Source organism: Jatropha curcas, chromosome 3 (assembly GCF_041381405.1).
Source record: "Jatropha curcas cultivar XTBG-Jc1 chromosome 3, XTBG_Jcur_1.0, whole genome shotgun sequence".
Classification (NCBI taxonomy): domain Eukaryota; kingdom Viridiplantae; phylum Streptophyta; class Magnoliopsida; order Malpighiales; family Euphorbiaceae; genus Jatropha; species Jatropha curcas.
In genome coordinates, this window is record NC_143153.1 from 19372005 (window position 1) to 19389141 (window position 17137).

The 17137-nt window shown below is 32.1% G+C and overlaps 2 protein-coding genes and 1 pseudogene across 2 annotated transcripts; 1 reads left to right on the top strand and 2 right to left on the bottom strand.

The window, feature by feature from the left end:
* Positions 1-2058: 2058 nt before the first annotated feature.
* Positions 2059-8932, top strand: SRT2 (sirtuin 2). Its single transcript, XM_020682421.3, has 11 exons — positions 2059-2252; positions 2342-2613; positions 2706-2771; positions 3275-3320; positions 4617-4777; positions 4874-5003; positions 5867-6031; positions 6914-7041; positions 8199-8298; positions 8387-8452; positions 8571-8932. The coding sequence occupies exons 1-10, from the start codon at positions 2154-2156 to the stop codon at positions 8435-8437; spliced, it is 1218 nt and encodes a 405-aa protein (XP_020538080.1). The 5' UTR covers positions 2059-2153; the 3' UTR covers positions 8438-8452; positions 8571-8932.
* Positions 8933-10220: 1288 nt separating this feature from the next.
* LOC105641917 (RNA polymerase II transcriptional coactivator KIWI) lies at positions 10221-12603 on the bottom strand. The gene is made up of 4 exons (XM_012226570.4): positions 12437-12603; positions 12247-12352; positions 10667-10689; positions 10221-10584 (listed from the first exon to the last, which is right to left on the bottom strand). Exons 1-4 carry the CDS (start codon positions 12563-12565, stop codon positions 10528-10530), a joined length of 315 nt encoding a protein of 104 aa, XP_012081960.1. The 5' UTR covers positions 12566-12603; the 3' UTR covers positions 10221-10527.
* A 1332-nt stretch (positions 12604-13935) lies between these two features.
* On the bottom strand, positions 13936-14600 carry LOC149497662 (uncharacterized; annotated as a pseudogene).
* Between the last annotated feature and the right edge of the window lie 2537 nt (positions 14601-17137).

The window sequence follows — 17137 nt, forward strand, 5'->3', positions numbered from 1 at the left end:
ACTGTAGCAGAAAAGTCAATCGGCGCATGAGGCCCACGTGCAGGGAATTCGGTGATCGGATTTTGAGTTAACGTTGGTCGACAGCTGGAGCAACTCCTGGAGTAGGCTATGAGACAAAACAGTGACGCTAGAGTGGTCACTAACACTGACAGCCAGTGCAGGGAATCCAGTGACCGGATTTTGAGAGAACGCCGAAATTTGCAACGCAAATGGGAAAATTCAAGTTTAAAGAGCCACAGGCTCTGATACCATGTTAATTTAATATTGAAAAATATTTTTCTTCTCTTTGATTCATCAATAGGCACATATATATAAATATATATATATATATATATATATATATATATATATATATATACAAGATACTATAAACCTATTAGGAATCTAACTCCTAATAGAGTTCTATGTACAACTAATCCTTAACAAAAAACAATTAATGTAAAAAGCCTACTTTTGAGAAAGTAATGAAAAAAGTCTATTTTGAGCCAAATATTGTTAATGCTGAAGAAAAATAAAATATATATAGAAAAAGAAAATGAAAAAGAAAAGAGAAGTTTCAAATATATATAAATAAAGAACCTTGCTCAAGTACTATTACACTTTAGGCACAAAAAAAAAAAAAAAAAAAAAAAAAAAAAGAGATACAAAAATAATAAGTAAAAAAGTCATTATAATTATTTGGCTACGAAATAGTTTATATTTTTTCCCCCAACAGTTCTCAAGAGCCTTTTTTTGATTTCAAATTTGAGCCGTCGCGATAAAGCCACGATGGAATATAACATTAGTTAAATCTTATCTTTATTACATTTCATTATCACGAATGAAGAGTATCTTGATACATGTCTACTTAGAAAGAGCAAACTCTTTCTGATTAAATTTCTTCTAATATTGAATTTTTATTTTCTGTTGAATATTTATGTTTTCTACAGTAAAAAGTTGTATCTAAAAAAAAAGACAGGCTGAAAAAAAAAAGTTTTTATGTTTTTCACATTTTGTGTTTTTTTTTATATGCATAGAGACTGCCATTTTTAATAGCAGGTTTGATGCAGAATTTAAAATATTTTTTCTCTTTTATTGAAAAGTTGACTCTTTTAAATTCCAATGATAGATTGAGTGCAACAATTTGCTTTCCCCCATAGACATAAAATTTATAAATTGTTTCAAATTCACATCACTTCTCTAAAAGTAAAAGTATACAAAAGCTCCTATATAGTGAGCGAGATTAGGATATTATTATAGTTATTACAGTAACAGAATATATCTTCTTATCAAATTGCCAAACTTGTGACATGCAAATAGATTTTTTGTAAGCAAAGGGAATGTAGAGGGTAGAGTAAATTATGGGAAAAAAAAAAAAAATTTAATTCCTTAATGAAACTAGATGTTGCATTGTTCTTTTCAAAGTATCAAGCAATTGTGAGATAAATAATAAAGCTATTATGAATAATTTCAAATTTGAAAGAGAACTTTAAAGAGAAAAAAAATTATTTGGTTTCCATCATTTTTCTTCCAACATATTTTTCTATGTAATTTTGCTTATTCATAACACAGAATTTCACACATCCTTGCACAATAAGCTGCGTTTAATTGTCTTCTAGAATGTTTGCATCGTGATTAAGTAGAAAATAAATAAACGGGTGTTGAAAACATCATGCGGCAAGACATGATTAGAATAAACAAATTGAGAGTAATTTAAATCTTCATAATAAAATCAACTTGTCATTTTAGGAAAAGAATAAAACAATTGCAATGTGAATGAAAGGAAAAAAACAAATTAAAGGGGAAATAATTCTCGAAATTACAACTGTGACCCTAATAATCAAAATTGTACTGATCAAGCTTGTCCTCACTGTGTAGTTTAGTACGGCTTAAGCTCCGCGGTTGGTCGTTTACTTGTAGGGTCTATTGATTTTCCTAACAAAACCGTAAAAAAGTGAACAAATAATGTTTACAGAGTTTAATTCATGCCACCTCATAAAACTGTAGATAAGTTTTTCTTTAAAAGAAAAAAAAAAAAAAAAAAAGATATAGATATATATTAATATAGATCATGCAAGTAGAGGTTAAATTCTGTAGGTAACAGTTATGGACGGCGAAGAAGACAGAAACGTGGAACGACTGTAACAGCCAACTGCTCAGTCTGATCACTTCTAATGCTGAGCCCAACGGCTCCCGAAGTTCGTTGTAGTATCTCTCCGCCCAAAATCAGGCCAGCTCCCACCATGCTTCTCCATTTACCCTTCTCTGTAACTGTAAGTGTTCTTATCTCCTCCCTCCAAAAATATACATATGTGTATCTTGCGTGATTTTTACGCTTTTCGATATGAAATTGACTCTGCAGACATTTACGAGTCCAACCAAGTTTCTGGGTAATTTCGTAAGAGGCAAATTTCATTCATCCATTGAAGATTTTGTTCTGTCTCCTAGCAGGGGGAGAAGGCTCAATTCTGTGAAGTCTGTACAGACGTCATGTCGGGTTTCTGTTCCTGGGTGTGGAAAAGAAAATGTGCTTTCAAGTTCAAGTAATTTGAACGAAAAGAAGAAGATAGTTCCTCATTCGGAGCCTCCTAGCATTACAGATGTCAATCTTTTGTATCAATTTTTCGATCGAAGGTAAATATATCTTTCTATTAAAATGTTAATTTTCTTCTCTTGCTAGTTTCTTTCCTTTTGGTTTTATGTATTTGTGATGATGCTTTGTGCAGCTCTAACCTCATGGTATTGACTGGAGCTGGAATCAGTACAGAGTGTGGAATTCCTGATTACAGAAGGTTCTAGTTTTCTGACCTAGTTTTTAACAAGTTCTTTTGATCCAATAATCTGAAATGGCATTTCGTGATTGTTCAAATTGAATTTATTTTCTTGCTTCTCAGCTTGTGCCTATAATTTTCCAATAATCAGTAATTTTATCATATGGTTGTAACTGTGGATTGTTTTCTTGGTTGTATGCTTGGTCCTCATTTAAAATTTATTTTCACTTCCCTCTTCTATCTCTTTATGTTACTGCCTCATTCAAGTCAAAATTTTCCTCTTTCTTCATGTTCTTTTTGCTCTCTTTGTTGTAGAGTTAAAATTGAAGTTTTATCATTTCAAATAAAAAAAAAAAAAATGAGAGAAAGATTATATATATTGAAGTTTCATACTTCCGTAGAGTCAATATATCAGTTGCTGATTATTTTCTAAAAGCATTTTGGTTGGATTTATATCTGCTGAGTTAAACTGATAGTTGAACAACAGAAGACTCAATATATCAAGTTCTTTTTTTTTTTTGCAGCCCAAATGGAGCTTACAGTTCTGGTTTCAAACCAATTACCCATCAGGTGATCTGAAGGCATGTGCGTGATATCTAACTCTTTTGGCATTATTCAACATTTAGAAGGGGTGTAGAAAGAGTGGATAAAACTAGAGGGTTGAAAGTAGAGCACTGAACAAAATGTGAGGTTGCTTTTGAAGTTCAAGTAAATAGTATTTTATATGGAAAACAGAACTTAAATTCTCTTTGAATTTAATTAATATTGCTTCAGAACTGAACAAATGGTTGGATATCATCTATTTAAAACCAAAATAAAATGCTAAGAACTTCCTGCCTCTTTTTTATGACTTGAACTGATTTTCTTCTTTGTAGTAGCAATTGTCATGGATAATTCATCACTATATACTCAAATGAACAAAATATAATCCTGAACCTGTTTTGTTTTAGATAACACTGTGGATAGAGGATGTGGCATTGCTTGACGTGATTATCATAATAGATCAGTTTAATTGGTTTGGTTTGAACTTATGGACTGGTCAGAATCAATGATATAATGTCATTTCATTTCTTTTTCTATTTGAGAAGCAATATTAGCCTTGTTTTACTATTTTGGATAAATTACTTTGTCTTCCTTTTAAAAATTTACAATTAGTTGTTTCGTAATTAATAATTTACTTAAACATTGTATCAAAATTCTTTCCTTGGTTCAGGGTTGTGCAAAAGAAATTTCTGATGAACAGGCTCTCTTTGTCTTTTAGCTAGTTTTTCAGTTACCCCAACAAAAAGCATGAGAGTAGCATATGGATGATGAATTACTTGTTTCTATGTGCAATCAAATGCAAATAGGCTGAAAAAGGAATTTCAGTTGTAAAGAGAAATTTCAGTGTATCATTTCTTTCTGCAAACCAAAACATTCTTGAGAATTGCAGTTGTGCTCAAACCTTCCAAATAGACTATTTTACTTAACCTTTAAAGATTCATTGCAAAAGTACCATCATTTTTTGCCACTCAGGAGAGATTGATGAAGAGCTATGCTAGAATTGAGTTTGGAGATGAGTGATTGAAAAAAGTGATAGGTGTAGTAGCTCAATTATCAATTACGATCAAATGGATACAATTGCAATGAATCTTTAAACGTTAGGATCAAATGATTTATTTTGGAAGGTTTGGTATAATTGCAATTTTTAAAAAGGCCTGGGTTTTTTTTTGCCGCTAGGCCTTTTTATTTTTTATTTTTAATTTTTTGACAAACTAGTCTGAACTCTAGCCTAGTTGTTGAATCCTTTTTCTATTTTTCTCTGAAAAAGCAAATCAAGTTTAGTTTTTGACCTGTTCCTTTATCCTTGTAATGCTTCACGAATAGGAGTTTCTCCGTTCAAGTCGAGCCCGCAGGCGGTATTGGACTAGGAGCTATGCTGGATGGAAACGGTTTACCGCTGCACAGCCTGGTGCAGCTCATTTTGCTTTAGCATCACTGGAGAAAGCTGGTCGGATCAACTTTATTGTTACCCAAAATGTGGACAGGTAAAATAGCTTTATATAGCTGGCCCTTTGTCTTTGAGTACTGAGGGCATAAGTGTGCAAGTCTAATGGCACTAATTTATCAATATCCTGTTTCAGACTACATCATCGTGCTGGGAGCAACCCGCTTGAATTACATGGGACTGTGTATTCTGTCATTTGTCTAGACTGTGGGTTTTCCTTTAGTCGGTATTTATTTCAAGACCAGCTGAAGGACCTTAATCCAAAGGTTGGTTTTGTGCAAACCTTTCCATTTTGCAATACATCCTATGCTAGAAAAAGGGTATATTACTTTGCTTAGGTGTACGCCTTTTGTTTTTCTCCTTTGTGCCTTGGCTTCAATAGCCTTGGCACTTGAGTTAAACTAGCATTTTTGGCTATACCATGAAACTCTTCGGTCAATGACCCCCTTTCATTCATTACACTCTCATTCTGACAATACTCACTAACTGCAATGAAGACTTCAGGATTCAGAATTTAGCATAACATAATTTCAAGACCTGTTTCAAAGAATAAAGGATAGGAAAGATTTTGTTTCTCAGAGAATATCTGAAAATGAAAAGGAGACATTCGAATGCCAACTATTGAATTTTTCTATACAGTGTTGTGTTGAAATGAAGGTCAAAGAGCCTATAAAATACTGGTTGGGATCTTTCCAACTACAATTGTATTCTTTTTGGAGTCACCATGGTGTTGCCTCAAATCCAGTGAGCCAACTTTTAGATCAGTAATAGGAGCTTGAGCTCTTTTTGTGCTATAATCACTAGTAGTTTAAAAAGTTTTTAAAAGTTAGAAATGCATGTCTCCGCATGCCTTAGAATGAAATTTATTATTGATAATCAAAATCTTTTTTGTTTGGAAAATATATGGATAGATAATTATCGAGTCAAATCTTATTTTGTGGCTTGTGTGCCTTGTAAGCTGGTAGTGCCCTTGCACAGCATAACATTTTGCTTTACTTGTTTTCATCCTTTTAATGTCAGATGGTTCATCGTTCCGTTTATAGCTTTCTGCGAAAGCATATTTTGATCTGAGCTGCTACTATTGTAATTGTGTTGGCCAAAAGCTACCAATGAGTTCCTTTTACTGCAGTGGGCAACAGCAATTGAAAGTTTGGATTATGGTAGTCCTGGATCAGACAAAAGTTTTGGCATGAAGCAAAGGCCTGATGGTGATATTGAGATTGATGAGAAATTCTGGGAAGAAGATCTCCACATACCAACATGCCAAAAATGCAATGGAGTGCTCAAACCTGATGTAATGATTTTGTTTCATAAATTAGAAGTTTCAGTATGGTATACGTCTGGATGTTTTTAGTTTCTGGATTCCAATGCAATCACTACGTCCTCTTGCTATTACCTGATGATGATGATATAAAGAGATGCATAAATGATAGCCCACATTTTTGTTTTCATTTTTTTTAACTGGTTCACAGGGTGATCTACACATATCTAGCAACTTTATACACACACAGTCATGAGATTTTTAAATATGATTCTTATTAGGGATAAATGTATAAGGCCTCATCAGGGAGTAGGTGTATGAACTAAATAAATATCAGTTATGGGACACAGCCTTAATCTGGCTTTGATAGAACTTTTTATATTTACTTTTCTTCATTGCTTTAGCATTGTGTATGACATCCTATAATCTGTCCCTTTGTATTAATGTTTGTGTGCTTATGCAACCAGAAGTTAGTTTATTGCTTTTCATCAATATAGTTTCTATGCCTTTCTTTTTCATGGAAAATTGTCCAACTTTTGATATCATATGGGTTTGGATTAAACATTAGGGACATAGTTTGGACTGTTTATGGAGGTGTACAGATTAATTCTGTCCTAGATTCAAGTTGAATTATTTGAGTAACGAGTTATGGCACTTAGTCACTTGTATAAATAGGCTTGTCCAGCTGTTATGAATTATATGTTTTCCTGTAATATACTTGTCAATTCCAAAGGTAGAATGAAATTAGCGGTGGATATGGAACAAATATTGTGGACATAAGCATGTTGACTGTGTGTTAATGATCACTTTTTTGTTTTTCTAACGAATGTGTTCGTTTATTTTCCTATTAACTGCCACAGAAATGAAAAATAAGCAAATTTTCTAATGTTGATACTCCACTTGACAATCTTGAAGGTTGTTTTCTTTGGTGATAATGTCCCCAAGGATAGAGCAGACAAAGCAATGGAAGCTGCAAAAGGTTGTGATGCGTTCCTTGTACTGGGATCATCCGTAATGACCATGTCAGCTTACCGACTCGTTAGGTATTTCTACATTGCTTGCATTTCTTTTAAAAAAAATTATAACAAATTTTCAGTTACTTTTTGAGGTGATGTACCAGATGACTTTGTTTAAAGAAGACCACGTGTCTTCTTCAGTGCATGAATAGAAAGACTTAGGAAGTCTTTTAGCTGCACCATTCAAATGTTGAATGACGTTTTTATGATATTTGGCTTTGGGATGGTCATGGGTCAGGTATTGGGCAGCCATGGGTTGGGTTGGGGTACGGTGTGGGTTCTCCAAAACCTGAAATCCAACCCAATAATGACTCAATGTCACATTATCTTCACTTGAGTAAAAACAATCTGGGTTAACTGTGGTTGACTTCAAAAAGTGGAATTGGGAATTGTTTCCCAATAATCTCACATTATTCATGAATCTATTCAAGAATGATTTTCCATTTAAAGCCACAAGTTGGACTGTGACTATAGCTTAATAATTTTACTCTTTCTAAAAACTTTACCTCCATAGCCAGAATTTTATCCTTGATGGACATTGATAAAAAAAAGAGAAGGGGATGCTCTAAAACTACTCAAGGTGTAATTTTTGTCTGTTTGATATAATTTGCTTCGGTAATATCATCTCTATAAATATATATATAAATATATAATACATGTAGCATGAACCCAATTCAGGTAAAAAATAAAAACCCGCACTGCCCATTTAATATATGGGTGGATCGGGGGCAAGTATTCTATGAGGCTGACAAAGTTGAAAAAAGGTTATTATTATTATTTTTAAATTTTATTGCTAGATAGAATTAACTGAATATGCATCTTGCATTGTCTCACTGACGTATTTAAGTTCATTCTCATTTTTAACCCCAGAGCATTTCACATTCTTTTGAAGTTTGTTTCTGATGAAAGCTTAAAATTTCATTACATCCAAGAATATGTTTAATAAGCTGTTACGAAATATAAGGTAACATCATGTAATCATTTAGCTAATTACATTATGTTCCTAAGTTCATTTAGTGCCTAGATTCTGATGCATAAGCCCCATTTTTTATTTCCTTTTCTCACATTACTACTATTTAGCAAATAACATGGTACAATGAAGTGATTGATACATGTGGTTTTCTTTTTATTTTTGCCCCTCTACTTTTTAGCTGACAATGCTATTCTGAAATCAAACATCACAGGGCTGCCCATGAGGCGGGTGCTGCTATGGCAATCGTAAATTTGGGTGTGACACGAGCCGATGACTTTGTTCCCCTTAAGATCAATGCCCGGCTGGGAGAGGTAAAATCCTCTATAATCAATGTGAGATAATAGTTGCTGCAATTTTGTGTTTGTTTCACTGATGTCTGCATGTCATGGCGTTTCATAGATATTACCTAGAGTAATTGACATTGGATCGCTCAGCATTCCTGCTCTCTAGTTCTATAGAAACCAGGTATGATGATTACTACATTGTCTTCCATTCACTTTAATCTCTCTCCCATGCGTTATAAATTTCAAATGCAATGAATTGACATGTTCATATTTGTGCTTTTGTTTTTTCTGTTTCTTAGGTAAGTGCTTCAAAGAAAGGATATATCCCTGCACAGTAAATCATCTTTCATCTGTATCAAAACTTGATTCCACAGAATGAGCTGCAGAGTGATGGAAAGTGATCGACCGTTTTTTATTGTGTATGCTTCCATGTAAAGTTTTTCAATGTGTTTTTGTTTTTTTTTGTTTTTTTTTTTTTTTTTTTTTTTTTTTTTTTTTTTTGAACTGTAAATAAGGCTATTGAAAAGCCCAATTGGGCGTCCCAAAGCAAAATAGTAGAGGGGAGCAGGGCATGTTATTACATGTTTATATTTTACTAATTGTGCATGATAATTGTTAATTTAATCAAAGGCTATCGGGCGTTCATTAGCCAGTTACAAAATACCTAGCTTTATATCAAAACAAAATAAGCCACTTGAACTTGTTGCTTCCAGAGAACCAGGTGACCATTGCTTGGTTTAAGCTTGGAAATCAGGATTGAAACATTGAAATTTGATTAAATTGGTTCAATTCAGTTTTATCTTTTATAAAATTTGGGTTCTATTTTGGATTCGGTTTTTATTTTTCAAAGCCAAAAATGATGGCCTTTTCTCATTCCTTTATGCATTTTTGCAATCTCCGCTTGTTCCTAGGTTGGCTTTGTGCTTGAAAATTGTCAAAAATGTTCAAAGACCTGATCCCGCCCGCTGTATCCAGTCCTTTTTTCACAAATTGAAGTCCGCAACTCAGTCAGATGACAGGTCCTACCTTACCTTTTGTCTAGTCCTCTCTCTTAGTATTCATATCTCTCACCCTCTCAATGCTTCTTGACTTAAATTGAAATCCTCCCCCTACGTCAAAGATAAGGATAGGAGACATTTGTATGCATAGCTAGGGATGTAATACGTCTTTCGCAGGCATAGCTTGCGATGTAAATGAGGATATTCAAACTCAGCTAGAAAAATTTTCAAAAAAAATCTATCTTGAATCAAACTTGAGCCTAATAATGATCAACTTAAAAACTTGTTAAACCTTATTGAATTTATATATATATATATATATATATATATATATATATATATATATATAACATGCTTATTTCCCGCCAAGCTCGATTTAAAATTTTTGGGTTAGAACTTGAACCGAGTTAAATTTGTACCCTACGTACAGTCCTAACCCCACTTTAGGTTTCATAATCTTGCATACTATGCATCATTGCATGTTTTTTTCATGTTTTCTATTTTTTTTTCCCTTACATTAGAAAGATAATTGGCTGATTTTTGACAATTTGTATTATCTTGTGTTATCTTGTTGCATATTACAGTTTGCATATTTCTTTTAATTCAAAATATAAAAATTTCTATATTTCTTTAAAAATCTGGATGTATTAACATGTATACAACTTAAAATATAATATTCATATTTCTTTTAGTTTTATTCACAGATACTTAGCTATTTCTTCTGAACTTAAGCTTCAATTAGGTTAAATTTTGCCTATTTCAGACTTACCATATAATTACCCCAAGTCCAAACCAAAAAACCAAACTTAACCTCAGTTCCGATCAGTTTTGTGTTTTAAGTTGGTTTGGTTTGATTTCTTCAAATTAAATTCAATTTATTTGATTTGAAAATTTCAAACCTGAGCATAGGCTCACCGCTCACCCCTGATATTAATTAACATACTTAAAACATTAGAGAGGAACCTCATTCTGAGGTAGCTATACTTTTTTAATAAGGATAATGCTTGCAATGGATTAAGTTTTGGTAATAATGTGCAGACCCTCTAACCACAGTAATAATGACTAATTAGTAATTACAGACAATAGCTACACCCATAATTTGGACAAAGGGGATTCAGACATACCACTTACAGGGCCTATGCAAAATGCAGCAATCAACTGCAAGCAAACACAAAAAGGACATCTGCCTACCATTTTCCACTTTCTTACAACCAAAACAAGAAGATCCTACACTCCCACAACACGTCCACCTAAGCTTCTAAGAGTCAGCGAGTGCCTTGTCAATTTCCTCTACATGATCCCGAAGTACATTCCACTATACAAGAAGAGAACATAAACAGTATTAGAACTTTTCATTCATAACCACTCGACGGAGCTTTGAGTTCAAGAAGAGATACCTGATCCACACTTAATGATATTCCTGGAACCAAATACAAAAGGAGAGAAATTAGGAAGATAAAAGAACACAAGATAAAAGGAAGAAATTAGGAAGAACTTAAAACTATCTTTTTCTGTTACACCAAAAAAACCCAAACGTGCAAGGGCCGTAACAAAAGAAAATAAATAAATTCATGCATCCAAAGCAAGAAAAGCACAAGTTAATCAAATGAAGCTTTGGTTCCAAAACATCACTTCAGGGACTTATTAAACCAACCCAAGGAACATCAACTATGAACAGGTTGGACAGTTGCAGAAAAAGTTTCAACTTCTTGCAACAAATTATACAGAAATAAAGTTAATAAAAGATCATGTCTAGTTTTGTAATATCTTTACTGCTTAGCAACTACAAAAAGGCTTCAGGAAGGTGTCTTTAATGTAAAGCAAGAAACTAGGATATAAAATAAGGCAGGCTGCAGTGGCAATACTATGCAGGCCTTCCGCCTTCGCCATTGAAAATTAAAAAGATAGGACTATTTCTCATACGCTTAAGAAAATGATTTAGCTTTAGCATATTTTAACTTCCCCAAGAGTAATGGAAGGGAAGTACAACCAATGTGTTAGGTCAAAAGAAGAAGCCAATAAAAATGACTCTTTTAATTGTCAGTTGACAATATATGCTCTCACTTTCCACATTATTTACACCCACAAAATAAAAAAAAAAGGACAAAGAAAAAGAAGAAGAAATTCTTTATAGACCTACGTATGATTGTCTGCATCATACTTGACCCTTTATTCTATGCCAGCCTCAAGAAATCTCTTACCTCAGATAAAATTTAAATCCTTAATCCTAAATTAAAGATTGGAGAGAACAGATATATAATAAGGTTGGAGAATAAAACATGAGCTCTTAATGATTGTGTTGCTAGAATGATTTGTCTTTGAATTTAGCAGATAAAGGAAGGCCTAGATGTATTCCACCAAGCAACCCAAAACCCTAAAAAAATAGTTCCATTGACATCTTCACCAATGAAAATCAACTTTTCACCCAAATATACCTTAAGATCACCTTGTTACAATATATTTTGTCAAATCATTCCCCCCACACAGTAAGCTTCTTTTTTGTTGGAAAGAAAATGGACATGAATGATATAGCTTCATTCAATCATAATCTACTTCAACATTAGAACCCAATTGTAAACACACAGAACTAAAAATTCAAATATTTAGGTTAACACAAAAGATTCATATTGTTACAAAGATGGAAAAGCACATTTCAGTAGTCCATATCTAAAATATGCCCTTCTCAAGTTAATCAGAAAAGCATCAAAACTTGAATTACTGAAATATCCTTGGTTCCCTAGGTGTTACTGGGGAATGATAAATTTATAGACATGATATTAAAAACTTCAAATTTTTAAGTTGAAGTAATAAACTGTAGAACATCAAATCAAAAGCTAATCCACCAAACTAACAAAAAGAAGAAAAAGGAAAAGAGAAATTCTCAGAGTGTTGAATCTATGTATGAACTAGATTACGAGTATAACCATGATTCAAACTGACAACATAACTAAAACCCTAGAGCGTGAGAGAGAGGTACCCTTCTTTCCAGGCAGTTGCTTGCCATCTTTGTTATAGAACTCGCGAATATCTATCCAAACCTTTCCCTGCCAGTTCCTAACTGTCACTCTTCTGTTCTTCGATATCTACAAAATACAAAAATAAAATAAAAATAAATCAAAACATAAAACCTAGACTCCATAACTAAATAGATGTAAACATACGCTTACCTCGCAAACGACAATGTCGTCTGAATCGTCGGTGGACTCAGTCTTGGAGGTTTTCTTGGGAGGCGCGTGGCCCTCAGAGTTGTCGTCCGACGCACCGTCCTCGTCCTTTCTCTTTCCTCTGCCCGACATTTTCTTTTCCTGTTTCTGGTCTCCTTCGATCTTCTCTTTGGCACGCTATATATACTAGGGCTTTACAGGATTTTGGTACAAAATCTAGCCCAAACCAAATTTTTGAAAATTTTAAATATTAACTATCCCTCCACTCGCTTTCAAAGAAAAAAAAAAAAAAACTACCCCTCTGTTTTCTTTATATAAGCATAGAAACTTTTTAACTTGGTGGTTATTTTATTTTACTTTAAATGAAAATTTTTAGAAAGATGCGGGATAAAAACAAAAAAAAAAAAAAAAAAAAACTCTTATATGAGCTTTATTATCTATGCAAAAATTACTTATTGAATGAGAAAGTGGTAGACAAAAAAAATAAATGACATCTAATAAACTTGTGTTTTTAAAATATGATTGAACGACTATTTTCTGTGTATTTTTAACCATGTGTTTGACTTTATAAATGTGAACACAAATATAAGTGACAGTTTGTGTACTCATCTAAAATACGAACACAATTGAAGGTGGTGCCTAGTTGTAAAAAGACTATTTTATGACAACATTAAACATTGTAAATATGAGCACGAATTTCATCAACTTTGACTAATTTAATGTAATTTTGTAAATTAATTAAGTACTGATGAAAATTTCATGCTCATGTTCTTTAAATGAAATATGGGCAATCCTGACTTAAATTGACTTTATAGATATGCTAAATATTACCGCAATTTTTTCATAACTTCACACATTTAAATTACTTTTTGGCAACTTAAAATAAAAGCATGGTGCTTATAAAATTTTTTACATCATCAAGTATTTCTGTTTTCATGTTAGCTACAACAATAGTTTGCAATTGACTCATTTCAAAAACTACCATAACTCCTTATTCTTCATCAAGTAAAAAGTTCAGATCTGACAGTTGGAAAGTTGTGGCTATATCTTGAGAATGAGTGTGCTAATTTGTTGAAATGTCATTCAGATCAAATTAAAATAGTGGATTCATAATGCAATACCACACTTTATTCCAAAGGTCCAAAATGCCCTTAATGAATCCTTTATACCTTGTGTCCTTAATTGTCTTTTTCCTTATTTTTCCTCTTTTTGGTTTTTACTACTAACTATTTAATTACATTAATTAAGTCTAAAATTAGTCCTAATTAAATATAATAAATAGCTAGGTCCTAATTTCACTTCAAGCCATACACATTACAATTCAATGAAAATATTTTCCTGGTTAGGTCACCAATCACCCGAGTCTCAAACCTCTTTAACCCAATTTTAAATAAAATTTCATAAATTAGTATAATCAACTTTAAATCCATTTATTAGGCATTTTCAATTATTCCAACCTTTCAAAAAAAAAAAAAAAGTAATTACTAAAATTGTCAGAACACTTAGTGCCACCTAATTGCTAGTGTTACAATATGTGCCACTGCACTTAATTGCATAACATTAAACCAAGCAGCTTCAAGTTCTAAATGTTGCGAAGCATCACTAAATGTGTTGATCATCTCATTATGTGTTAGATGCATCCTCATATGCTCTCAACTTTCGGGCAAAGAACGGATAACAGCTTGGATCTTTTGTTCCTTAGTCAGTACATTACCAACATCATGTAACTCACTTATCATATTGGACATTTCTCTTAAATGTTGCTTCATTGTATGTTCAAGACGCTTCTTATAAGTGTCAAACTTGAAAGTGAGTGATTGAAGTTTTGTGACGAAGACATCGCAAAACTTGTTCCTTAAAGCTTCCCATAGATCCCTAGCGAATTGAAAACTTTTGAATTCCTTCATGATGTCATCATCCATTGCCTTAGCATTGTGATACATGCTAAGGAATTCTTTCTTTTTCAAACTACATAAGCATCATGTTTTGACCTATGCTGAGTCGTGTTGCCTTCTTCAGGTTGTTCCATAATTTCACTCAAAGGTTCAAAAGCCTCTTACTCTTCAAGCATATATTGGCTTTTGACACTCCATATCGCATAGTTATCACCATTCAATTTGGTTGCTTTGTTTAGTTCAACAACTGTACTCTTCGTAGCATATGTCATTTGAATAGACATAAAATCTATTCAAATGATGTCATCATCCATTGCCTTAGCATTGTGATACATGCTAAGGAATTCTTTCTTTTTCAAACTAGATAAGCATCATGTTTTGGGCTATGCTGAGTCATGTTGCCTTTTTCAGGTTGTTCCATAATTTCATTCAAAGGTTCAAAAGCCTCTTGCTTTTCCAGCACATATTGGATTTTGACACTCCATATCACATAGTTATCACCATTTAATTTGATTCCTTTGTTTAGTCCAGCAACTATACTCTTCGTGGCAGATGTTATTTGAATAGACGACCAAGCCGCGGAGTATTGGAAACAAGCTATAACGCTTACTCCCGGAAATTATATTGAAGCGTAGAATTGGTTGAAGATCGCAAGGCGTTTCAAATAAGAGAAGAGCGCTCTCTTTGTATTTATTATTTTTATTTATTATTTTATTTATTATTTATTCTATTTATTATTTAGTATATTATTTAGTATTTTCTTTTTTTACTATTTGTTATATTTCTTATAACAAATTTGTTATAATTAATTGTTTGATATCGGGTTGTTCCATAATTTCATTCAAAGATTCAAAAGCCTCTTGCTCTTCCAGCACATATTGGATTTTGACACTCCATATCGCATAGTTATCACCATTCAATTTGGTTCCTTTCTTTAGTTCAGCAACTATACTCTTCGTAGCAGCTGTAATTTGAATAGACACAAAATCTATATATATTGACAATATTTATGCGCTCTTATTAATATTTTATGCATACCTAATAAAATATTATTTTTTCACCTAATTGCACATACTAATAATAACTCACATCATACTTAGAGTCAACAAATCACTGCGTTTCCAATTATCATCAATACATAACCTGAGATAATATTAGTATTGCAAAAAATAACAAATAAATAATGAATAAATAAATAAATAACAATTATCCTAACCAAGTTGCATTGCAAACTATAAATAAAACAATTCTAATTCATATTTCCAAAGAAATATGATAAAGTAATTCACAAAGAATTAATTATCAATTCACTACTAACTAACCAATCATGACATATCAAGATTTTCCCAAAAAGAACTACTAAAGTTTTTCCAAAAAAAAAAAAAAAATATCATTACAAAATTGTCTCCTAACAGGAATGGACTCCTCTAAAACTTGTGTCATTTTCGTCCTTTCATACATTCGATAACTCATTAGCTAAAATGCGATGATCATACATTGAACTTAGCATCATTAAATAAAATTTTTTTTCTTTCTTTTAACTCGCTTTTCCATATAATTTCTTGACAAGTTTCATGGACCCGTACCATATGGGGTATCAAAATTTGTAGATCATGAGGATTTGTTTTCGAGCTTAGTCGAATCACATACACATTCGTTTTAAAATTTCATCTAGTTGTCTTTTATGTTTTGGAGTCCTTGCCGCCTTTAGGTTCTTAAACATTCTAACCATAATTTTCTATAATACATTAGAGAAAATTACCAAATAAATCAAATGTAATATACACATATGCATAATTATTGATTTATCAATATATAATACTCCCAATATAAGCAATAGACATACTTAAAAAAATATTTCATAATTTTCTTAAACAAAAAAGAATTATTTGGTCTAAAATATTTTCCTCAATTTCTTTTGAAAAAAATTAGAATTTTTAACCAATTAAAGAATTCATAATATCATAGAAAATAGGATGTTAAACTTATTAATAATTTTCTATAATTTTCCAATAAATAAAAAAAATAAATTAATAAAAATAATTTCTAGACCTTCAAAAACATTTGAACGAAAAAAACTAATTATGATTTATTAGCCACAACCAATCAAGAGCTGCCACATAACAATTCCTGCCATGTGGCAGAACCCTCAAATAAAAAAAAAAAACACCCTCATCATTAGAGAGTGCAATCCTTACACTACCTCAAAGTGTGATTCCAATAACCAAACTTTCCGGTTGGGTTTTTTTGGGTCCCTAATATGTTCTAAAAAAGGTTAGTACTAAGTTTTGAATATTTAATTATCTTAACATATTAGAAATAAATTTAAAAAAACACTACACCTGTTTTAATGGTCATACATATTTTAAAAAAAATTTAAATTTTGCCATTAAAATTAATTTCAACAGTTTAAATAAAAAAATATTGAATTTAAGGTGATTAATGATATGTTCATAGTTATCCAGAATTGTTCCCAATGGCAGAATTGAAAATAAAAAAAATCTTCATTAATGAAATATCCGTAAAATAAATAGAGAATCTGTCTCGATGGCAGATTCGTAAATATTTCACAAATCTAAATAATTCTTTTTTCCCATGGGCTATAGCCACCATTCACTATCCAAAAAAAAAAAAAAATCTCTTTCATTATTTATTTTTTATTTTATATAAAATAATATAAAATCAAACAAAAGAAACAAAAAAGGGGACCATGAGGGATTGAACGGGCATCACAGTCCTGATTCACACACAGTAACAAAAAAAAAAAAACATTTTTTATGACTAATTAAATAATTTAAATAGATTTAAA

Coding starts and splice junctions, on each gene's coding strand:
- SRT2 (XM_020682421.3), top strand. CDS start 2,154: ATGCTGAGCCCAACGGCTCCCGAAGTTCGTTGTAGTATCTCTCCGCCC. Junction 4,778..4,873: donor GTTACCCAAAATGTGGACAG/GTAAAATAGCTT, acceptor ATCCTGTTTCAG/ACTACATCATCGTGCTGGGA. Junction 5,004..5,866: donor TGAAGGACCTTAATCCAAAG/GTTGGTTTTGTG, acceptor CTTTTACTGCAG/TGGGCAACAGCAATTGAAAG.
- LOC105641917 (XM_012226570.4), bottom strand. CDS start 12,565: ATGTCGGGCAGAGGAAAGAGAAAGGACGAGGACGGTGCGTCGGACGAC. Junction 12,353..12,436: donor ACGACATTGTCGTTTGCGAG/GTAAGCGTATGT, acceptor TGTATTTTGTAG/ATATCGAAGAACAGAAGAGT. Junction 10,585..10,666: donor TATCATTAAGTGTGGATCAG/GTATCTCTTCTT, acceptor CTTCTTGTATAG/TGGAATGTACTTCGGGATCA.